The 24,137-nt window shown below is 35.8% G+C and overlaps 1 protein-coding gene across 1 annotated transcript in view; it reads left to right on the top strand.

Moving 5' to 3' along the window:
* Window positions 1–16,268, top strand: part of CAND1 (cullin associated and neddylation dissociated 1) — a 31,210-nt gene extending 14,942 nt beyond the window's left edge. The window contains exons 3-15 of the mRNA XM_069773515.1: window positions 1,914–2,068; window positions 3,869–3,992; window positions 4,414–4,670; window positions 4,754–4,859; window positions 5,368–5,513; window positions 6,552–6,844; window positions 7,526–7,667; window positions 8,298–9,791; window positions 10,573–10,668; window positions 12,398–12,567; window positions 12,665–12,829; window positions 13,057–13,164; window positions 14,228–16,268. Coding sequence (XP_069629616.1) covers window positions 1,914–2,068; window positions 3,869–3,992; window positions 4,414–4,670; window positions 4,754–4,859; window positions 5,368–5,513; window positions 6,552–6,844; window positions 7,526–7,667; window positions 8,298–9,791; window positions 10,573–10,668; window positions 12,398–12,567; window positions 12,665–12,829; window positions 13,057–13,164; window positions 14,228–14,452 — 3,481 coding nt within the window. The 3' untranslated portion in view covers window positions 14,453–16,268. The remainder of the gene's footprint in view (window positions 1–1,913; window positions 2,069–3,868; window positions 3,993–4,413; window positions 4,671–4,753; window positions 4,860–5,367; window positions 5,514–6,551; window positions 6,845–7,525; window positions 7,668–8,297; window positions 9,792–10,572; window positions 10,669–12,397; window positions 12,568–12,664; window positions 12,830–13,056; window positions 13,165–14,227) is intronic.
* The last annotated feature ends 7,869 nt before the right edge of the window (window positions 16,269–24,137 follow it).

Below are 24,137 nucleotides of genomic sequence, written 5' to 3'. Positions count from 1 at the left end.
AAATAACAACTTTGCGCATGTCTTTCCACTCCTCAAAATCTTAACCAGGTTGTTTTGATACAAAGGGCTCATTTAAAATCCTCACACTTCACTGCTCATCAAAGTTCACAGTGAGAACACACGTGTAAAATCTCTTGAAAGTCTTCTGTGCTTTCTCACTGTGGCTGAAGTTGAATTTGATGGTGGTGTGTATAACTTTAAGTGTGTTTCATAGGAGGGGAGACATTGAGGCGCTGTTGAGAATCAGGCTTTAGGATTTCCTTGGTGGGACATCTGGAGCCAGCTGCAAAACAACTAGGGGACGGTCTGTGCACAAGACCAAGTCAGAATGCTATTCATTATCCCTTTGACTCAGATGGAAGAGAAAATAAATAGTAGGTTTTTGGAGATACATCTGTGTTTCTCCTAATTCTGCTGGTGGGCTATGGTTCCAGTTCACAGTTCCCACGTTTTCTGTAGGTCGTCCTCACTACTGCCATCTCCATTCTGGCCTCAAGCCATTGCTTTTTCTCCTATGTGACTGTTGCACACAGCAGCTTGGCCTCCTGCCCTCACTTCTGTCGGTGTCAATGCAGAACCCAAGCTTGGTAGAACTTTAGTTTCATGTCACATCTCACTTTTAGTGTTGATGTCTTACTAGTAAGCATGCTTTCGTGATTGAATAGTAATATGGATGTCACCACAGAGAATTAAAGAGAGAATAGCTGGCAAGATCAACATACAGAGAACAGAAGCTTACAAAACAAGGGAGCTATGTCTTTCAGAGTAGTTACTGTATGCGTAGTTGAACTGTACTGTTTTTTGATGGAACGTGGTGGGAATGCCTATAACACAACTTTAACACTTTTTTTCAGAATTTGATGTGTTTGTTGTTAATGCAGTATGTTTGAGGGAGTTGAATTAGTTTAAAATATTTGGTAATTTAAAGTCTTTCAAAATTAATTTCCCATTTCTGAGATGCTTTGTCTGAAGGCAGGTGTTTTAAAAATAGGGAGAAACTAGATAGGCAAATTTGGAGTGAGAAGTGGGAGGGGTAGTAGGAGGAAGAGTAAGTTCTTGGAGTTCTTATGGAGGTTTTCCGCAGGTGAATGGAAGGAAGTAGAGGCAATATAAGGCTCTATTTTTGCATAAGTGCCCTTTTGGAACAGAACATTAACAATGGAGAGATGCTGAAATTTGGTGATAAGGTGAGGAAGAAGGTGAAGATGCTATATTTCTTAGCAATGAACTAGCCATTACTAGGACATCTGCGGTTTTAGTATTTTGGACACGTGGGAGCATTTGACAAAGGAATACAAGATTGTTATGATCCTCAGAGCAGTTGGAATGACTGAAAACTCACAATTCAGAGGAAAGAGAGGAAATGTTATGATGTGCTGTGTGTACAGTGGGGCTTGGAGTCTGTGTGAAGGAGGGCATGCCATGTCATTGTTTTTTATTTTACGGTTTGCATTCTATTAAGAAAGGCACTCTATGGTATAGAATGAGTCTGAGTATGTATCAGATGGAACCCAAGCATTGTGTGGAATAAAGATGCAGTAATTAAGGTTGCTTACTTGTCTGGGAACTAAGCAGGCACTAATGGTCAAGCACATAAACCGACGGCTCTGTCTAGGTAACTTTTGTTGTAAATCTTGATGTTAGTGAGAAGTAAGAGGGACTCTGGTTTAGAGACTGAAGCAGACCAGTCATGCAAAACCCGTTTCCAACACTAGATAAAAAACATGTACTAAACCAGATTTATGGAGACAGGTTACCAACCCAACTAGTTGAAGGGTTTAAAATTTTAAAATTCTGCCTTATATTGCTACCAAAACCAACCTTAATTTTGTGACTTGAATGCAAAATACTGAAATAAAATGAGGGGTTTTATTTAAGGTTGCAGATTTAATACTTTTCTTCTGTTTGTACAGCCTTGGCCCTTTGGTGAGTAAAGTGAAGGAGTATCAAGTGGAGACCATCGTAGATACCCTCTGTACAAACATGCTTTCAGATAAAGAACAGTTACGTGACATTTCAAGCATTGGCCTTAAAACTGTGATTGGAGAACTCCCCCCAGCTTCCAGTGGTAAGGCATTTTGTACTCAAGACTATCTAGTTTTATTGTTTCATTACTAATTAAAAGAATGCAAAAGCTGGGTCCTTTAGTGAAGAGGATTCAGTTCATTTAACATTGGAACTAATTTCTGTCAGGAAAAACGTATGGCACAAATTTTAGTTTCTTCTCTGACTGTATTTCCAGATTTTACTAGTTTGAAAACTTTTTTTACTAAAGAATTGCATTAATGTGAAAAACAAACTTAGAGTGTATGAACTTCAGTATAACAAATTGAGTGTAAAAGCTCCTATTTTAATAATTGCCTGGTGGAACATTTCTAGGCTGTAGTAATAGCTAAATTTCATCTTGCTTTTTGATTGATAGTATACTTTAAAATTGATTATAACTTGGGTATCTTTCTTTAATGATCCAATTTATTGTCTCAGTTTCTGGTAAGTGTTTTGGGAAGTACCTTGTGTTTTTAACAATCCCCTGTTAAATTACTGAAATACTTACCTGCAGTTTTAAATGAAGGTAGTCTTTCCTCCAAAAGAGATAGTAATAATGAACAGCTCATCAGTTAATGGCATTACTTTTTATTCAAGTGCTGTGCAGATATCATAGTGTAAGATATGAATGAGAATAGAGAAGTGATTAAAAAGGCTATGGAAATGCAGTTTTTAGAGTCTGAGGTTTCTTTAAAAAAAAAAAAAGAAAAAAGCTCTGACTTTAACATCCTTTATTGAAAGTCCAAATATAAGTCTTGCGTTTGTCAAGTAGTAGTGAGATGCATAAACTTTAAATAAATAACTAATTTTAAGTAAATCAGTTTAAGCTTTTATTCTTTTGTTTGCCTACACAAAGCAAAAGGAGATTTTGGGGTGGAGGTAAAGCTCAAACAAAAATGTAGCAAAATCTTTCAATATAATTAGTATTCCTAATACAAAAGGAACCTAGGTGTTATTTCTTGCTCTCAACTCCAACATAGATTGTTGTCTTTTTTCTTAACCTCTATGGTAATGCTTTTGACTGTCCAATTGTTATGTTTCGTTTTAGTCATAGAGTTAAGAATACCATAAATATATATAAACCAGATTTAATATAGGTTGGAATGGTATTAATTTCACATCGAAATTCCCAAAGTGTGATTAAAAAAACTTCATGCAAATGAAGATGAGCACTAGCCATTGGGTAGCCGTTACCATGACATTAGTTTCTTCTCTTCTCATAGTTACTCCGAACAATGTTAGACAGTTGGGGGAAGGGGGAACTGTGGAGTTGTGATAAAGACATTTTTACTTTAATTTTAAAATACTTTGGGTATACACCCCCCCCCCCCCCCCAAATGTTTTAGCAGTATTTCAGCTACATATTATTTAAGTAGCTTCTTGTGCAAAATCATGTTATTTTGCTTTTTTTGTTATACAGCTGTTCTTTAGAGGTGGTCCTATCTACTTCTGTGCTTCCTCTTTAGTTTATTTTTTTATTTTTACCTATGGTCTTTTCATTTATTGCTCTAGTCTTGTCTTGGCCTTCACTTTCCATTGCTTGCCCTGCCAAAAGCAGTGTCCTTTCTGTTGTATATACCTTATGGGACAATTAAGAGGGCCGCCTCCTCAGTATTTTTCTACATAGATAGTCTTTCAGCTCTAATGTAGAGCATACATTACGTTAGCAAACAAACTGGCTGTTCAAGCTTGTTTTGTTGGGTTGGAAGAGCTTCTCTGTGTTGAGATCAGGTTGCTTTCTGTAGTCACAAATACGATCTCTTGTGTTAAAAAGTGTATTTTATTTAATTATGAAAATGCTGAGGTTTTGTTGTGCTTTCAGGTTCTGCATTAGCGGCTAATGTTTGTAAAAAGATCACAGGGCGTCTCACTAGTGCTATAGCCAAGCAGGAAGATGTGTCTGTTCAACTGGAGGCGCTGGATATCATGGCTGATATGCTGAGCAGGTAAACATCCCTCTTCCAAAATGCTGGTGAATGCTGATAAATACTCCTTAAAGCTTGAACTTTAATTTTCAAAATGTTAAATTTAAATTACTTTATGTGAAATCCTATGGTAAGGTATTAAGTATAGGTGAAACTTCATGTAGAAAAAAAGTGAATGTACTGAAGACAAGTTGATTGATAGATAGGTTATTATTTAATCTTCTGAGAACTGTAGTTTTAAGCTTATTTTAATGTTTATTGCTTTGAGGGTGTATTTTAAATGGATTTCTTTTTTGTTTTTAGACGTTCCAAAAGCTTACATTTAAAGACTTAATTAGAATCTTTGTGATGTTTTGGTAATATTTAAAGGAATTGTTGTACAGTATATGAACAAAGTTATCTAGATTCAATTGGTTTGAGTTTGTGTTTTGTCTGTTTTAAGGCAAGGAGGACTGCTTGTTAACTTCCATCCTTCAATTCTGACCTGTCTGCTCCCCCAGCTGACTAGCCCCAGACTTGCTGTGAGGAAAAGAACCATCATTGCTCTTGGTCACCTGGTTATGAGTTGTGGCAATATGGTTTTTGTTGACCTCATTGAACATCTGTTGACAGAGCTGTCTAAAAATGATTCCATGTCAACAACTAGGACCTATATACAGTGTATTGCTGCTATCAGTAGGCAAGCAGGTCATAGAATAGGTAAGTAAAATATATAAATTATCTGTAACTTTAAAAGTTTTCAGATGAGAGTAATTACTTTGCTAATTTTTTTCTCTTACCAGGTGAATATCTCGAGAAAATAATTCCTTTGGTTGTAAAGTTTTGTAATGTAGATGATGATGAACTACGAGAGTATTGCATTCAAGCTTTTGAATCCTTTGTTAGGAGGTAAGTTATTCTTGAGTACCTATTTCAGGCCTTCTTAAGATCTAATAGTGAGCCATTTGGTTGTAAGCTGTCAAGAGACAGTCTCCTTGGGACAAAATATTTTTGCAAGCTTTGAGCTGGAACTGTTCCTGTAACTATCTTGTAACTTAATTGTTAAGCATTGTGTTATGTCTGTAGTTTAGAAACTTTCTACTGTGCCATTACCACTTACGCAAACAGGAGGGGGGAAGTATTCTAGTAATACTTGTTGTCCAATGGTGGTGACAAAAAAATTGATATCCAAAGGCATGTCTTGGTCCTCTGCAACCTTCCAGTCTAGCAGATCCAGTCACATAGTAGCATTGCCCTTTCTGACATTCCTTTCTGAATTTCTGTAATTCAGATGGATGCACTGATGATACTTGGTTTGGCTAATGTCTCCGAAGTACAGTATGTGGCATAAAGTCTTTTAGAAATATTTTAATTCTTCAAAGTAATTTGACATTGATCATATTTTTATATTATGCAGATGTCCTAAAGAAGTTTATCCTCATGTATCTACTATTATAAACATTTGTCTTAAATATCTTACCTATGATCCTAATTACAATTATGATGATGAAGATGAAGATGAAAATGCTATGGATGCTGATGGTGGTGATGATGATGATCAAGGTACATTCTCTTTTCGGTTTGGGGGAGAGGAAGAGCTTGTGGACCTGCGCTCATCTGAGAAAATTGATATGGGTGGTATTGCTACCAAGTACCAGCATTTGAATAACTTGTATATTTCTGTATTCAATTTTCGTACTGTTTTTAAACATACCTTATGAACTGATTTCTTGGAATAAAAGCATAGGATGTTATTGCTGGAGATAAGTAATTCCAAGGGTTAACATAAAGTACAAGACAGATATTTTAAAATAATACTTGAAAAGTGGAAAAAGGCAGAAGCATGTAGGATAATATAACTAAAGTGAGAAGAACATCAGTTAATGAATTGAAAATACGTATTCTGCATGGGAAAGGCTTCTCGCTACTTTCCACTGTAATATTTTGTTACCTAATGCATAAAAGTAGAATAGATTGAAAATTGCAAAATACTCATAGGATAAAAAATGTTTTAGACTGAGAGAGATAAGGTGTTTATGTAAGCTTTATGAAAACTTGGACACACAAGTAATCTGAACCCAGAGCATAACATTCTCATTACTGTAAGAATGAATGAGCTGCATAGTTGTTGCTTTAGTGCTTAAAAAGTCAATTTGTATTGCTGCTTATATTTTTTTTTTATTGTCATTTTGGGGGGCAGAATATGGTTTGATTTACTCCTAGAAAGAAACAAACAGTAATTTGTTGAATCTTGATCAGCTAGTAATTGTTGTTGCATTGTCGCTTATGTCACGAATAAAGAGGAATAGCCTTTAAATCAGTAGTCAGGCTGTAAGCATGATGGGAACCGCCTTGTCCTGTTTGGAGTTTAGATTAATACATATGTAAGACTATTGTGAAAAAAAAATAATCAGAGAAAATAGCTTTACGATTTAGGCAGTTCAGAAGGCTTTTTATGTATGGTTTTTAACATGCTTCTGAATGTATTTCTTCGGTATGCCTTATGCAAAGAACCCAAGTGTGTTCTTATTAATTGTTTAAAATAAAACTTGATGCTTTGATTGTCTAGACTTGAACATATGCATAATTTATTTTTTCAAGGGAGCGATGATGAATATAGTGATGATGATGACATGAGCTGGAAAGTGAGGCGCGCAGCTGCTAAATGTCTGGATGCAGTGGTTAGCACACGACATGAAATGCTTCCAGAATTCTACAAAACTGTATCTCCTGCTTTAATAGCCAGATTCAAAGAACGTGAAGAGAACGTTAAAGCAGATGTTTTTCATGCATATCTTTCTCTTTTAAAACAAACTCGACCTGTGCAAAGTTGGCTTTGTGATCCTGATGCAATGGAACAAGGAGAGACACCTTTGACAATGCTTCAGAGTCAGGTTATTTGTCAAGATTTTGTTACCTTTGAGAATACTCACTGAAGTTGTGCCCTGTTCATAAGGATAGTTCTTGAAATGTGCCATATCATACTTTCTTCATACACAGATTACAGTTTATTACTGTAGTACTAACATAGAGAGCAAGCCAGGTAAACTGGCCCAGTAAAGAACAGCAGTCTTGGAAACTGAAATTGCCAACTCATACAAATGTGCTTATCTGATTTGTTTACCATCACCTGTAAAAGTTGAATGTCCTATGTAGTTTAGCCACATTACCAAAGCAAAATAATTTTGTGCATTCCATAATGCAGATGTCAGCTCTGGTGATCAAGATAAAACTTGATTTGCTATAACATATTTTCTTTGCAGAATAAGAAGGATAGTGCTGAAAAACTTTTTCTAAGTGAATTATTTGGGTGACTTCTCAATTGTTGCTCTCTACAGTTTTATTAATGCAAATCTAGTTTTGCTTTGTTTCAGCTCACCTTTTAAAGTTAAACTACTGTTTTTTGGGGGATAGCAATTGTTTTGAATCTTCATTTCTCAGTGTTTATATAACTTCTCTGTTGCGTAGAGAAGTCAGAGGGGTAGGACGCACAACTTTTTTTATATCCCCCCAGTGATCAAAGATGAAAGAAGTGTCAGCTATTGAATTAACTAACAGATGTGTGATGATTACAGGTCCCCAACATAGTTAAAGCCTTGCACAAACAGATGAAGGAGAAAAGTGTGAAGACTCGTCAGTGTTGCTTTAACATGCTGACTGAGCTAGTAAATGTATTACCTGGAGCTCTAACACAACATGTTCCTGTACTTGTACCAGGTATGAGAAACATATTATTAATTTAAAGATCTATTAGTAAATTGGATGTGAAATTTTGAAGTCTTACAATCGTGACTGTGCTTTTTGCAAAAGCTTTGAAGTGTTGCTTCTATTTAAAGAAATTGGTAAAATTATCAGCTACTGTGTGGATCCATATAAATATTTTAGTGATGTATTTGCATTAATCTTGAAAACAAGGGTTGGCTCTAAGATTGAGATTTTTTTTTTCTTCTATATAAAAGAGTTAATTTGCTTCTTAATTGCAAGATCAAACTGCCTTATTTCTCATCTCAACAGAGCGAAATATTGTCCATATTGTAGTTTTTGGGACTAAAGTGTTGAATTTTGAAGTAACAAGGAAAAGTAAGTTTGGAAAAGTTAAAGGTTCAGAATCCCTTTATAATTAAGAAAATACATCACAAACCATCAAATGGCCCATGTCCTCTGTGTAGAGGAAGCTTGAAAACTAATTGATTGAATAAAATGGTGAAAGGGGCTTGGAAGCATTCAAGAAAGGCTGGGAGCAGGAAAACATAAATTCAGTATACCTGCCTTAGTTGAGAAATTTTGAGGTGTTCTAACAGAATATAAATACCTAACCTAAAAATACATTTTTCTTTTTTCTTCCAGGAATAATTTTTTCACTGAATGACAAATCAAGTTCTTCTAATCTGAAGATAGATGCTTTGTCCTGTTTGTATGTGATCCTCTGCAATCATTCTCCCCAAGTCTTTCATCCTCATGTTCAAGCATTGGTACCTCCAGTTGTAGCTTGTGTTGGAGATCCATTTTACAAGATAACATCAGAGGCACTTTTGGTTACCCAACAACTTGTGAAGGTCATTCGTCCTTTAGACCAGCCTTCTTCCTTTGATGCTACTCCTTACATCAAAGATTTGTTTACTTGTACAATCAAGAGATTAAAGGCTGCTGACATTGATCAGGAGGTGAAAGAAAGGGCAATATCTTGCATGGGTCAAATCATTTGTAGCCTTGGTGACAGCCTAGGCACAGATCTGCCTAGTACACTTCAGATCTTCCTAGAGAGACTGAAGAATGAGATCACTCGGTTAACTACAGTGAAGGCCATGACATTGATTGCTGGTTCTCCTCTGAAGATAGATTTGAGACCAATCCTTGGGGAAGGAGTTCCTATTCTTGCTTCTTTTTTGAGAAAGAACCAGCGAGCTTTGAAACTAGGCACTCTTTCTGCTCTAGATATTTTAATTAAGAATTACAGTGACAGCTTGACAGCTGCCATGATTGATGCTGTCCTGGATGAGCTTCCACCTCTGATTAGTGAAAGTGATATGCATGTATCACAGATGGCCATCAGTTTTCTGACGACACTGGCTAAAGTATATCCTTCTTCCCTGTCAAAGATTAGTGGGTCCATTCTCAATGAACTTATTGGGCTGGTGAGATCACCTCTGCTTCAGGGTGGAGCACTTAGTGCCATGCTAGAATTTTTCCAAGCTTTGGTTGTGACTGGTACAAATAACTTAGGCTATATGGATTTACTGCGCATGTTAACGGGTCCAGTCTACTCGCAGAGCACAGCACTTACTCACAAGCAGTCTTACTATTCCATTGCCAAATGTGTTGCTGCCCTTACTCGAGCCTGCCCTAAGGAAGGACCGGCTGTTGTAGGTCAGTTCATTCAAGATGTCAAGAACTCAAGGTCCACAGATTCCATTCGGCTTTTGGCTTTGCTTTCTCTTGGGGAAGTTGGGCATCACATTGACTTAAGTGGACAAATTGAGCTGAAGTCTGTAATATTAGAAGCATTCTCTTCTCCTAGTGAGGAAGTCAAATCAGCGGCATCTTACGCATTAGGCAGTATTAGTGTTGGCAATCTTCCTGAGTATCTGCCATTTGTCTTACAAGAAATAACCAGTCAACCTAAGAGGCAATACCTTCTTCTTCATTCCTTGAAAGAAATAATTAGCTCTGCATCAGTGATTGGTCTCAAACCATATGTTGAGAACATCTGGGCCTTACTCCTGAAACACTGCGAATGTGCAGAAGAGGGTACAAGGAACGTTGTTGCTGAATGCTTGGGCAAGCTTACGTTAATAGACCCAGAGACTCTGCTTCCACGACTCAAGGGATACTTGGCATCAGGTGAGTAGTAGTAACTCATGTACGTATTGCAGCAAATGGCCTTATGCTATCTATTAATAGATTGATCTAGTTTAGCAAATTATTTGCTTAAATTTTGTGATATTCTTGGAAGCTTTGCCCCCCCCCCCCCCCCCCCCGTGAAGCTTAGTTCCATTTTTACTAGAAGTTGTTAGTCATACATAACACAAATTACTTTTATGTTCTGCTTTCAGAATGTGATATTTCAATTACTGTTGTGATGTTTAACAAAGAGCTACAAACTTAAAGGGGAAGGAGCATGGATGACAAAGGGACAAATTGACAAACCAATTGCAACGTGTTGACCTTTTGATGTAAATTACAATATTCTTAATTTTCAGATAAGAATTCTGAAATTTTTAAGGATTAGGAAGGATCATTATGCATAATTCATGGATCAGTTTCATATTATGAACTGTATTCACATGTTTTCTTCATGTGCTTCTGCTTTAAAGAGGAGAGTTATTTGTAGGCCTATGTGTGATCATAAAAAAAAAATCCGTTCTAACAGGCTTATTACTTGAATTTTCTGTAGCAGATAAGATTAAATGCTTATTACAAATGTTATAATATTTTTCCCCATTTAAAATGTTTTCTCCATAGATTTACTTAGTTACATACTGCATTGCTAGTAATAAATAACGTTTCTTGTTTAGTGTTCTTAAGAGTATTAGAAGTTTAAAAAGAATGGCACTGAGTATGATTTAGATTCTGTAGTTGTACTGTTTTAATGCTACATAGTTCCACTTTTGTTTCATATTAGGGTCCTCGTATGCTCGAAGTTCAGTGGTTACTGCTGTTAAGTTCACTATTTCTGATCATCCACAACCCATAGACCCACTCTTGAAGAACTGCATAGGTAAGTTGTTTACTTTTACTGACAGCTTCTATGTTTTCTGGTAATAGAATTGCATTTAAAATTTGTTCTTTGTATTTTCAGAAGAAAATATTTTACAGGTACTAGAATTAGCTGCTAATGATAACTGTTGGAACAGTTATAAAATGTTTCCATAATAGCCAGTTATTTCTGTTAATCCTAGTTTGTTTGAATTCTGAGCAGTAAAAGTTGTATGATTTAAAATTACATGTATTGAAGCTGTGATGGGCAGTACGAAAATCTAGGGCTTTTAGGAAGGTGGGACCCAAAAGCTGATTTCCTTTCCTATGCTCTTGCCAAATTATACCAGTTTGATGTAGTAAGAAATTGTCTTTACCCAGAAGTCTTGGAAATATTTGACTTTCAGTCACTTAAAATATGTATGCACATGTGAATTTTGAGTATTACCAGGTGGTGAATTGTAAATTTAGGTCCTTAGGATTCTATAATGCTTGTGGTCTGAAAGCATTTGGAAGCATGTATATTTCTACAGGGATAAGGTAATTGGAGCTTTCAGTGTAACATAAGTATGATAAAGAGCTTTGCAATGCTGTGGCTTTTTGATCTTTTCTCATTTGTATGACAAAGTATTGTGGATTTGTTTAATATGCTATGGTGAATGTTTTATAGTGGATTAATTACAGGTGTAAAGATCTGTAAAAAATGATGTATACTGCTAAACCAAAGAGGGGGAAAAAGATTAATCTTTAAAAACATGCAGTTTTGTGGAGAGCAAGGTTTTTATTTATGGGGAAATGGAGTCAGTTCCTATGTGTTATTTTCATCACTAAGCTTAATTTTTTTTTTTTTAATAATATATTTAAGAATTGATTATGCTTGTGGGTTTTTCCCCCTGCTGTCCCTGTCACTGAAGCTGCCCTGCCCCTTTGGTTTCTGGAAATATTTATTGATTATTCAGTCAAAAAACTATTGGCATCTAGTATTTAAAAAATCTTAGCCATATTTAGTTTTGTTACCAGTTTCTTTTGTGTGTATAGAAGTCACTTTGATGTTTAAACCTTATTGTTCTTCTCCTTTTAAAAATTTCACTCCTCATAGAAGTTGCTAGTAAAACTTCACAAACATTGAGGAAAAATATGATATATTGCTGCAGGCATTTATTTTAACAAGGCACTGTTATAGAACTATAGAAATTCAAATTTGAAAATGCACAAGGGTGGGGTGGGATGAGAGAGGTGTTGCTACGTTAATATATACTGAGTAGGCTTATTTTGTGCTAATTCAGGAATTCTCAGCATAGGCCAATTCAGGGATTAAAAATCAATATGTTGATAGTTTCCTTAAGAGGTGTTCTCTAATTCTTCAACTGCAGAATTGAAATTAGTTTTCTAATGCATATTCTGAGAGACTTTTAATGGAGAAAAGGAAAGGTTAAATATAATTTTCATTAATTTACATGCTATACCTTTAGAAAAAAGTTGAGATATAATTAAATGGCCATTTTTTTGATGGTGGTTTTTCTACTTCTGTTTCATTATATATCAATTATATTAATACTTTTCATATGATTATAATTAATAGATTTATTTGTGTAATCATGCTAAAATACCAGGTATTTGTCTCTGTTAGATGAAAATAACTCCTGCACTAAATACATCCTTTTGAAAGGTTAAAACTAAGCAAAGCTATTTTTAAAGTAGCAAATGAAAAAGATCCTCATAGGTTGATTTATTTCTGTACATGATTGCAGGTGATTTTCTGAAAACGCTGGAGGACCCAGATCTCAATGTCAGGAGAGTAGCCCTAGTGACATTTAACTCAGCTGCACACAATAAACCATCATTAATAAGGGACCTCTTAGATACTGTGCTTCCTCATCTTTACAATGAAACAAAAGTCAGAAAGGAATTAATCAGAGAGGTATGTTAACTAAGAAAACAGTGCTAAATATATGCAAGTAGATTCTTTGTTTTTCTAAATATATTACTTCATAACTTTGTTCTTTATTTGCTGACAGGTGGAAATGGGACCATTTAAGCATACAGTTGATGATGGGTTGGACATAAGGAAAGCCGCTTTTGAGTGCATGTATACTCTTCTGGATAGCTGTTTGGATAGACTAGATATATTTGAATTCTTAAACCATGTTGAAGATGGCCTGAAGGATCACTATGATATTAAGGTTAGCTGTCATTTTTCTCTGTGTAAGCAGTGACTTCATCAAAATATTTTAAATAGTGAATAGACTGAAATGGTAAAAATATTGCTTCATATGCTTAAGTACTTCAGTATATTTGCCATTTTCATTAAAGTGTTGCTGTTAAAAAGCTTACACAGCATTGTAGGAAATACATTTCCATATATGTGCTGAGCATAACTAATTGTTGAATTGTTTCTTTCTCAACCTAGATGCTAACCTTTTTAATGTTGGTGAGACTGTCTACCCTTTGTCCAAGCGCAGTGCTGCAGAGGTTGGATAGGCTTGTTGAACCTTTGCGTGCTACGTGTACAACTAAGGTATTTAAATTTAAACTTAGTTTTTTGTGTTGTCTTATAGAAATATAAATGAACTTGCCTATGAAGAATACTTCTGTACTGCTGCAACGTTTCCTGAGTTATAGTTGATAAGCTGCAGCAGGCAGAATAATATAAATATGTGGGCCTTTATACATGTATTACATTTATTACAAATGGAGGGGTAGACTTGTTAGCTTCTTTTTAAAAATCCTCTGATTCTTTGATGCCATTTCTTTTGTTTCTTAAAAATTTAGCTGTCACTTGGGCAACTTGTCTCACTTCATAGTGGAACTGGAATACTGAGTTTTTCTGACTTCTAATGATTACGTTGTTTCAGACAAACATTTGGGTGATGAAGGATGGAGGCAGTGTAAAATAGTCCTATTTTTTTTGTTTTTTGTTGGGTTTTTTTTTCCCTTCATCACTTATATTACAAGATTCTTGGGTCTTGGCATAGTCTCCTTCCATTCATGCTCTCATATTGATCCACCTGCGTGCTCTATGGTCATCTAATGCCTCATTTACCTTGCTTTTCCATTACTGTAGTCTGTTATATTTCACATCAAGATATTTGTCTGCTTTTATTGATAATGTTTTTATCACTGAAACATCTTTGAGAATTACAATAGAAGTTTAAGCAGTTATTCTAATGGAGGTCAGCTTTTTTAAAAAGTTCTATTCTCTGGAAGCTGGGAGTACTGTGATAGTAGCAGTTTAATGTCATTTACTGACCTTACCAGTTAGAGGTTGGCTGCTATAATTGTTTTGATTTGGTAATTGACTTGGTAGCTTACAACCTTTTTCTGCTTACCTCACAGTATTCAAGTTTTGGTCTATTTGTAAACTGCTGGTTAGAAGTCTGCTAAGAAGTAGATGTTTGGAGCTTTTTTGTTTGTTTGTTTGGTCAGGGGTTTGTTAAGAGCTTGGGCCATTTTGTAAGCTGTGCAAAATGGTAGTATGGAAGGAAATAAGTCTTTGTAAGATACTTTTTTTTTTTTTTTTAAGGTGGGTGTAGAGGGAGGGTTAAGCAAAAGTTTCAAACATACTTTCGTTTTTTCCCTAGGTAAAGGCAAACTCGGTGAAACAGGAGTTTGAAAAGCAAGATGAACTGAAACGTTCTGCTATGAGGGCAGTAGCAGCGCTTCTAACCATTCCAGAAGCAGAGAAGAGTCCATTAATGAGTGAATTTCAGTCACAGATAAGCTCTAACCCTGAGCTGGCAGCCATCTTTGAAAGTATCCAAAAAGATTCATCATCCACTAACTTGGAATCAATGGACACTACTTAGATGTTTGTCCAAAATGGGGACCATTATGTTGAACCATATGATGCACTGAATTGACAGGTTATGAGTAAGAAACAGAAAAAGTATCTAATCTACACATTGTTCCACTTTATTTACCTTTATGGAGACAGTTGGCTTTTCCCATTGTTGCTTTTCTAGCATTTATTCCAGAAATGTATTTCCATAATCCAGAGTTTGTTAACCACTCTCGTTTTAGTGGATTTGGCCACATTTGGGAATCAAAAAGTTGACGCATGGTGTATGGAAATTTAGGTTCCAACATCCATTTGCCCTGTAATGTTTAGGATTAAAATGTCAAAATTTTGTGACCATGATTTTTTTTTTCTTTTATTCACTCTTTCTACTTGTAAACAAAAAAGGGGGGGAGGTGGGAATCAAGCATCCAGGTGCACCATGTTTTTGTATAACTTTTTATTCTTTTTTGTTTCAGCTTCATAAATTGGTTTGGCTGGCAGATGAATTCTGTGTAAGATTTATTATATTAAAGAGAGGATATGGGCACAGTTCAAAAAAAGCAGACATAAATGTCATTTTTTAAAGGTGTGGGGATTAGAAAACAAATACCCCTGTTGTGCACACTAATTTTGCATGAGCAAGTTTACAAATATATATTGTCTGTAAAACAGCATGTGCAGTTTATTCGTAATGCAAGTTAAAGTAAGTTCTACTGTATCAGTGCAGTTTTCAGGTATTTTGACATACAGACCATTCATACAGAAAAGGATGAATGAAGGTTGGTTGTCTTAACCTGGCTTTTTTAAATGCCGGTGGTATGACCCTGCAGATGTTCTTACAGTAAATTTGACAATTCCTGCAGTTTTCATGGTTTTTCATTCCCAAAGGCTGGATCCCCTGGAATTAAGGTGGACAAACCGAAGATCGGAGGGAAATAGGATGAGATGGAGGTAAAATGAGCAGAGAACAACAATAGCTGCTCAGTGGCTCCTAAGCTTTGGATTCAACTTTGTTTTTGTTATAAAAGTATGAAAGGAAGTTTCTTCAGTGGCTGCTACCTCCTATTCTTCATCCAACAGCTTTTTGTTAAGGCACTAATATACGGTGTCACCTAGACAAGTATTGCCAGACCATCATTTTGTGCCTGTCAGAATGTTTTCTGGCACATGGAACCACCAGTAGATTGCAGTGCTGCAAGTGTCATATGGTATTCTGGTGAGATAGGAAACAGGGAATGGTCATCAGACTGGAGCAAGATAGAAAGCAAACAGATACAAGAAAAAATCTGCCATGAATATGCTGAAGTAATCTAGAAGCGGACCAGAAGGTGATAGCTGGCAGTCCCGCAATGAACTGGATTTGGGAAATTAATAGCAAAAGATGGGGAACCGCTGCCTCAAATTGAGACTTGTCGTTACTTGGTTAATGCAATTGCTTAGTTGTCTTTTTTTTTAGTCAGATCTGAATTTGATTTTTCTCTAGTTAACTAGTATTTTTTAGCTAGTTTGATATTTTGGGAACCTGTTACATGGATACCTGGCATAAGCTGCTACATGAGTAAACAAACATACATTTTTATGACCTCAGAGACAGTTTCCTGTGAGCACTGGTGTTTCGGGGGCAAATTCTTCACCTTATGCGCTTGCAGCTTGGGAAAAGCAGGGGAGATATTGGTGCATTTTACTTTAATAAAAGGACCTGAATGAAGAAATCTATGAACTCATTCAGTAGTAACAATTTTAATGCTGTAGAAATTTTTGAAATTGTAGCTTTCTGTCTCCAAACTCTTCATACTAATGTAACAATTGTCTTCTAGAAGTAGAAATAAACGAGATTAAACGTACCAACATATCTAAATGTCATGAAAAAGAATGGGATAACTCGAGAGAGAAACCATATGGTAGAAAAAGCACCGTGAATTAGGTGCATTTTATGTTGCTGTATAACTCATCTACTTCAATTACAGCAATATACAGGCCTCCTAATTAAGAATCCGTTGTGCTAATTAATTGTCAAACTAATCTTAGAACTTTTGCGTTAAGTTTTCAGAGTGTGTTAAAATGTTTTATAGACGTAAAGGTAGGTGTGAGAATGGTATGATAAACATGAAATGTGAGGCCAAAATATGTAAATGGAGTAGGTGACAATGGTAAGTAAACAGAATACTTGTATTCGTAGTTGGGAGATTTGTGTGTGTTTATGTACTACCATAAAGCCTAACATGATGGATGCAAATAATCTTCACTTTGTTTTACAGTATATTACAGTGGAGCAAGCTTAAGGACAGAAGAGAAGGTTGAGCTATATTATTACGTAGTGAATGCTTTCTTGCAAGAGAGTAATTTTCACTTTGACCACTGATGAAGCAGGTGGGAACGTAAGAATTAAGTCTTCCCTGTAAGTTACAGAAATTCTAAGAGTATGGTTCTCTCCAAGTAGCAGCTGGTTATTTCAGTGATGCAGGAAGACAGACTCAAAGGTTGTAACTGCACCATAATTACTGAAATTATTTATTAGTTTTATAAAATCTAACCAGGTTAGATGTTCAAATTCCACTGGCTCACTGGATTGCTTGATTGGAAGTTAGGGGTTTTTTTCCTTGTTTTCCCCACTGTATATCCAAGTATTTGGGTAAACCTGGTGTATTTATGCTTGTTTAGGTTCAGGGAAATCTGTCAGGGATAATGTCAGGAATACCTGTAGCTGTTCTTTAAATGTTAAATTTTAAATGCTCAATTCACTAAAACAAAACCAGAATTGTGAAAGGCTGCTCTTAAAGATTTTTGGTATAATTAGAACTTCCTCTAGTGTTTTTCATCATTTTGCACACAGGCAATTGAGACCAATTAATAAGCTTGCACATAATATAGAAATGGTTGGCCACTCCTTGCATTGTAGAGTCTTGCCTTTAAATATTTTTGTATCTCAAAAATACTTAATGCTCTGATTTTCCTTGAAAAAATCTTGCCATCCTTGCAAGGGAGGTCTTTTCTAAAATTATAATTTGAAAAGTACAAGTACCTTAAGAATGCTGCACTTCAGTTATGTAAATTTATTTTTTAATATAATATTCCTTCAAAATGTTACATCTAATATAGCAGTTGACAAAATAAAAAGACCTGAACTACTTCCAGATTGTATTTTTATGAGGTGAACAAAGCAGTACATGTGCACGTAAGCAGCATTGCTTCTCTCAAATGAAGGATTATTTTAACATTTCATCAATTCAAATCAGAAAAATGAATTAAAAGTTCATATCTGCTACTATTGTATTTGGCTTAACAGATATACTCAGTAGTGATGCTAGGAACAAGTTCACCCTGCTCTACTGGACTAGTTAGTAGTGATTTAGCAACTGTTCTCATATTTACTGGTACTTCCCCTTCCTTGCCTCCCCTTGAGATGACTTTAAAAGCAAAGTAACATGTGGCCTTGGAAGTGTGTGGGGTTTTTTGGTTTTGTTGTGTTAATCCTGATCATTTTGACTGAAATGACACTTTTTTCTGCCAAATACAAAATGGTTAAGCCTTCAACCTCTGGATTTTATTTCCCTGTTGCTCTAAACTTCAGATAAAAAGTACTTTTTTTGTTGCTACTGTTCTTAAAATTAATTTCAGAGAAATGAAAAGTACTAGTCAGCTTATTACTTTTTTTTGTCCTTGTTTCCTCCTTGCTGTGAGATGGGAAGGTTTGCTTGCTGCACTACTGAACACGAACAGGCAGGCGTTGTGACAGCGAGCATTGCCCCCCGCTTTGGAAGAGCTCTTCAGTATAGACTTATAGCTCTTACACTAAAATTGACCTTTTTCATTGGTATCCATTTATAATTTTTCATTGTATCTGAGTTTGGGGGAGGAGAAGGAAATCAGAGTTCCTGAGAATAATGAAGTAAGTTAATCTTCCATGACCAGTGTTGGTGAAGTGGGGAAATTTTCTGCAAGAGGTGCTTTTGTGAGGATCAAGCAATTTTGTCTTGGTAGGGAGTTAGACTTCTTTTAGATTCGTTTCCACCCCATGAGGCTTTAATGTTTCCACATAATCTTTGATGAGGAGAAAACTGCCTTCAGAAAGGTCATCCATCCCCCAAAACAAACAAAAGGGTTTCTGTTGATTTTAGTCTATATATTGTGGTTTAGAAGATAACCTTGAACCAGAGAAGAAATGAGCGCATTTCTGAGAACCACGCAGACACTGGCTGGAAGACAGATGTTACCTGAAATGTAGCACTGAAAGAGAAAATGAAATCTTAGAGAATATTTTCATGTTAAGTAATTCTCCTTTCTTTTGTGTTCTGCCGTTGGTCATATTTTTGAATAATGGGAAATACAGAAGGAAAAAAAAGTAATTGGCAAGCTGTGAACTTCTGTGATCCCAGAACTTAAGGGGTAATAGCTATTCCCTGCTGCTTCCTTTTTAAAAAAAAAAAAAATCCAACCAGAGGTATTTTGACAAAAGTACATAGTAATTCCTAAAAGATTTTTATTCTGAAGGAGTTAAAAGTGGGTTTTTTTATTACATTTTCATTTTTTTTTTTGTTTTATTCTGAAGAAATTCTTTCCCTTCACACATGGATTTCTCCCACCTGACAATTATGAGGCAGTTCAATATGGCTGCTGGCAGACTTTAGGAAGTAAGCTGTGTCACTTGGCTCAGTGCAGTAAGGATATTCCTATAGCAGAAAAAGTTTGCAATTCACTGTTTCCAATTTTTTTATTAATAGATTAAAAAAACCCAAAACAGTTCACATATGACTGTAGTTTCCTTTCAAACTCCAGCCTTTCTTCTCTTCAACTGAACAAATATTGGACTCTTAATCATCTGATTGCTGTTATTTTGGATGCCACCCTTCCTGGGGATTCTTGATGTTGTAATCTCAAGTCCTTTAGGGGACCTTTTTTTTCTTTCTCCAGTCCTTAATAAGATCATTTGCTAGAAGGCTCAGGTTTATCTCCCGTATCTGTGACATTTACATTGTGCATGAAGACAATTCTTTCATGACTTGCATGTAATATCCATTTTATGGAGGGATTTCTCAGAGGGACACTATGCTTAAATGCAGCTGAATGCCTTTTTTGAGCAAGTTCATAGTTTAGCCACTCCACTCTGCAGTGAAAATCCAGTATGTCTAAAATTCACTGGAATTTAGAGTATTTAAAAAAATTAATGCACATTTCCTTATTTAAAAACATACCTAAAGAAAAAATAAAACAATTTGTTCCATGTGCAGCACAGCTAATGGCTCAATGTAAATTTTTCTCTTGCCCCTCAATTTCTTAATGCTTGCACCATATCAAATGATCTGCAGGTCTAGACCAGCTTGCCAGTAAGAAGGTGTTTTGCGTTGTAGCAGCTAAGTTCTGCCTACTGATGGAACGTGTGGGAGGAGCTACTTTGATTCGTTTCCCTCCACAGCTACTGATCTTCACACAGATGGCAAACTTTGAAATGTCAGCCATGTTCGACAGAAGGGTAAAAACTGTCCAGCATTTAAAAAAACCACCCTGGATTTCCCATCATCCTGATTACTTTTCAGAGTCGAACAACATTACTGTATTTTTTTCCAAATGCAAAGGTGATCAAATGAGTCTTTATTAGGAGGAAGATACTAAATTTCAAGTGACTGAGTTGTACTGAGTTCTTGTTTTTCCTAACACTGCAGGTTGAAAACCCGTATCTCTGGGTTGAATCATGACTTGCTTACAAAAACCACCTCATCATCAAGACTAGAAGTGCGGAACTGAAGCTGCAGATGGACGAGATGGTTGATTTTAGTACCTGGGCAGGGGGCAGCGAAAGTGAAACATTAAACTCTGTGCTGCTTTCTCACATGGTACCAATCTTGGCATATAAAGTGGGTTGAATTCAGCTCTAATAAAATGGTAGAACATTTGTATCTCCAGGTAGCTGATATGAAGGATTAAAAAGCTGTTTGACATGGAAGTTTATACGCTATTCTGTTTTGATTTTTGGAGAGTATGTATGTAGACACAGCAACCTTAGTTGCAGGTCATTTTCTAAGAAGTTGACAATTTTTTTTCAGTTCTTCTTCACTCTCAACTTTTTAAGTGGAAAAAACCACAATTCTGTAATTTTGTAGTGGTGTTGGTATTTGATTTCTGCACGACTATCCTTTTTTCTTTTTCTTTTTTTTTCCTTTTAAATCTTTCCACGAAGAAAAAAAGTCTAAAGTAGAAGTTTGGCTGAGTGTCTTTCAGTCTTGTGCATTCAGTTGTTCTATGTGGAGTCTTAAAAGGAAAATGAAGAGAGGTTATTTATCTGCAGAGAAAATAATGTTTTGTTAGTGGTTTGAATAGATGTATTCAGTCGAAACAGTTGGATATCATCAAGAGCTATGTAAGGACGAAGAATTTTCTGAAATTGTAAAAATTTCTGGTTGTTCTTGAATGATTTATTTCAGGTCTTTTGGGTGGCTGAACATGGCTGAAAGCTAAAAGGAGGGCAAGGGCTGGCTATCACATACAAATGTGAATCTACGTTATACTGCTGTTTAGCAAACGGTTAATATTTGTTGGTCTGGTTTTTCTTAGTACTGGTGTCATTAGGTATTTATTGCTCCAAGACTCCTCATAGCTTAGCTATCAACAAAATATTCTACACATTATCAAAGTTCTCTTTGATTAAAGGAGGATGAGTTTGAAGAATGGTTTGGGAAGAGCGCAGAAACAGTTGGGCAACTGACTGGGTTTGGTTTTTCCCATGTATCTTTTAAATTACAGAAGGATGGGAACGAAGAAGGTCCATTGGCACGTTTAGGCACTTCTATAGAAGGAGGTCAAGAGCAGCACTGCAAAATATAATGAATTTTCTTTGGTCAAAGTGGTTTGTATTTGCTGTCCTGGGGTGCAGTGAGGGTCCATGGTTGTGTGTAGTATGGATACTGAGCAAAATACACTGTTGTAAGGTGGGGACAATATGGTGCAGAAAAAAATCTGGTCATGTCTACTTCATCATTCAATTCGCGTTGCAACAGGTAAGTAAGTAGATGGAAGGGAGCTGTGTTTTACTTGAGATAGTGGAGTTATGCTCATTTGCAGGTGTATCCAGTTTGCTGTAAGGATGCAATACTCTTTTGACATGTGTTTTTAATTGTACTTTTAGTAAGTGCACAATTGTATTTCAAGGGGAAGGTTCATCCTAAAAATTGGCTTGCTTCACTGTTCTCGTTTTGGAGAATTCACCTCAAATAATACAATTTTAAATAATTCCTCTGGCAGCATTTAATAGCTGAAACTAAGAGTTAATAATACTTCTAATCATTCCAATAAATGAAACTTACTTCCAAAAAAGGAAGCTTTAAAATGCTGCTATGCTAACTAATGAAGTAAAGCAAGCAACCACAATGCACAGTTCCCAGGATCAGCTAAAACATTGAGTTAGATGTTCCTCTTACCTCCTGCCTTCGGAAGTGGTAAAGAGCAAGTGGGAGAACACTTTACTCTTATGGTCATCTCCTTTATTTGAATTTTAACATGGTCTAGTGGATGAATGTTATTTGAAACCAAGAATGCTTATGCTTTTTAAAAAAATACATTTATTTGCAGACCATATTTAGCAACCTGTTTATATCAGCTTTGAAGGAAGCTACTTTTCTCCTCAAAGTGACCTGCCGCTGCTGTAGACTACAACTAATACTTGAACACATCAAGGAGCAATCTCTCTGGCTAGTGCTTTGAAAAGGCAAAGAATGTAATACAAGATTTAAGTATTTATTTGCAAAGTTAGCCTTAAATGTCACCACATTGTTTCTGTGCTGTTGTACTGTTTGTTTGCAAGAGAAAAGTTCCAACGCATGCACTGTAAGATTGTAAACAGATGACATCTTTTATTGTAAATGTTTGTTTGCTTTATGTCACTACAAAACCCAGTCCTGCTTGCCTTGATTATATCTTGCATACTTTTCTGTAGTTTTAGCCAGAGTTCAGCCTATAGCAATAAAAGCAGAATTCGTTTCTGACAAAGCTAATGTTACGGAAACAGAGAAGCCCTAGGAAATGTCTGAGGTCTGCATGCAGAATAGTATGTTTGACTACAAAGATGTCATAGTTAATGCACTTCATTTTGCAGACCAGCTATTTCTTTGACGAAGTAGTGGAAATAGATTTATTAAAAGTACAGTATCTGAGAACAGCATCAGAAGCATCTTTGATTAATCTGTTCTTACAGCTGGTCTATTCACAAGAAGAGTCTATTCACAGTGAAGTCTGTCTTCATTGCTCATCAATGGCCTTTGCTGAAGAAAAATCCAAATGTTTCTGCCTGGCTGTACCAGTAAATACACTATCCTATGTCAGTAAATACAGCACAGTGCTGAAGGTTATTTTTGTGCTCAAAAGCAAGATGCTGCACTGTGTACAAGGTATTCATGTAGCCCCAACTTACCCATTTGACAGGGGTTTATGAGTAAAATTTTAGTGATTGCAGACACTACAGTTTTTCCAGAGGGAGACATGATGGCCCAAGACTACTATATTACATTGATTAGATCATAAAAATAACTGTAATTTTTCCTTCTTTGTGCATTTTTCAGAAAGAGCCTTAAATATCAAGCCCTGAAACCTTTTAATGAAAGAAGAGTTGTTTTAAATAACAAGTATTTTAATCCTGTAGCTGTATTTTTCATTGTCCTCTGAAAACTGTAGAGTTGGATGTGGTAACGAGTGTACTGCATACAATCCCACTCAATGGAATAATACACAAATAATGTTAATACTTTTGGAAACAACTATTGTTTCTTCATGATAACTTCAGTAGTCACCCCAGATGATAAAGTACATTCTTTATGCCACATAACAAATTTTTCAGAATGCACCATGAACATAACAAAGTACCTAGGAGTATTAACATCATATATAGCTGCAGGATTAAAATACCTGCTTGCTAGTAATTCTTGGTTAATGTGCTCTGTTCTTTCGAGTGGCTCTCGTAATTTAGCATGCTAAAATCTCCACTAGATACCTGTGCTTAGGTATACACATGTATCTGAGAATGGGTGAGTTTTTTCTGTTTTTTCAATCTTTCAATTTTTTAAATTTTTTGAAGCTACAGTTCCTCCTGGGTGCAAGTGGTCAGTATTGCATTTGTGGAAGTTATTTCGGTCATCTGAAAAAAATGAGTTCTTTAGTGTTTTTCCAATGCCAAGTGTTAAATAAAACCATATCGTAATCTGTTATTTTTAAAAGCTAAAATTAATTCTGATGAGCATTTTTATGTGAAAGTAGCTTTATTACTATTAACTTCTCAGTGTTTTTGTAAAGAAATCAAACAAATGTAAAATAACTTGGTGGTGGTATTTTAATTTCATCATAGTGTTAGCCTTTTGGGCACTCTGGTTTTACACCCTCTGACTTGAACCAGAAACCCTTTTTAATTCCTGTCTGGATCAACAGATGGCCAGATCTGTTTGAGCAGGTCTGTGCTGCTCCACTGCTGGTTCTATAATTGTAAATCTTTGCCACAAAAATAGAGCATAAATGATTCCTCTCAAACAGCTAGGGTATAGCTAAAATCAACCTCTCCATTCTTTCCCTGTGTTTATTATAACAGTTCACAGTACGTCTACTGAGGAAAAAAAGTTTAATACAGTTTTTTGTCCATCCGGTTACTTCACCTTGTTGCACTGTCATGGCAGAATCTAGTGTATTAGCTGGCTGCATGAGCACAGCTAAATGAAAATTAGATTTCAGGAGCAATT

This window comes from Haliaeetus albicilla, chromosome 28, assembly GCF_947461875.1.
Source record: "Haliaeetus albicilla chromosome 28, bHalAlb1.1, whole genome shotgun sequence".
NCBI lineage: Eukaryota > Metazoa > Chordata > Aves > Accipitriformes > Accipitridae > Haliaeetus > Haliaeetus albicilla.
This window is presented reverse-complemented; position numbering and strand designations above follow the sequence as displayed.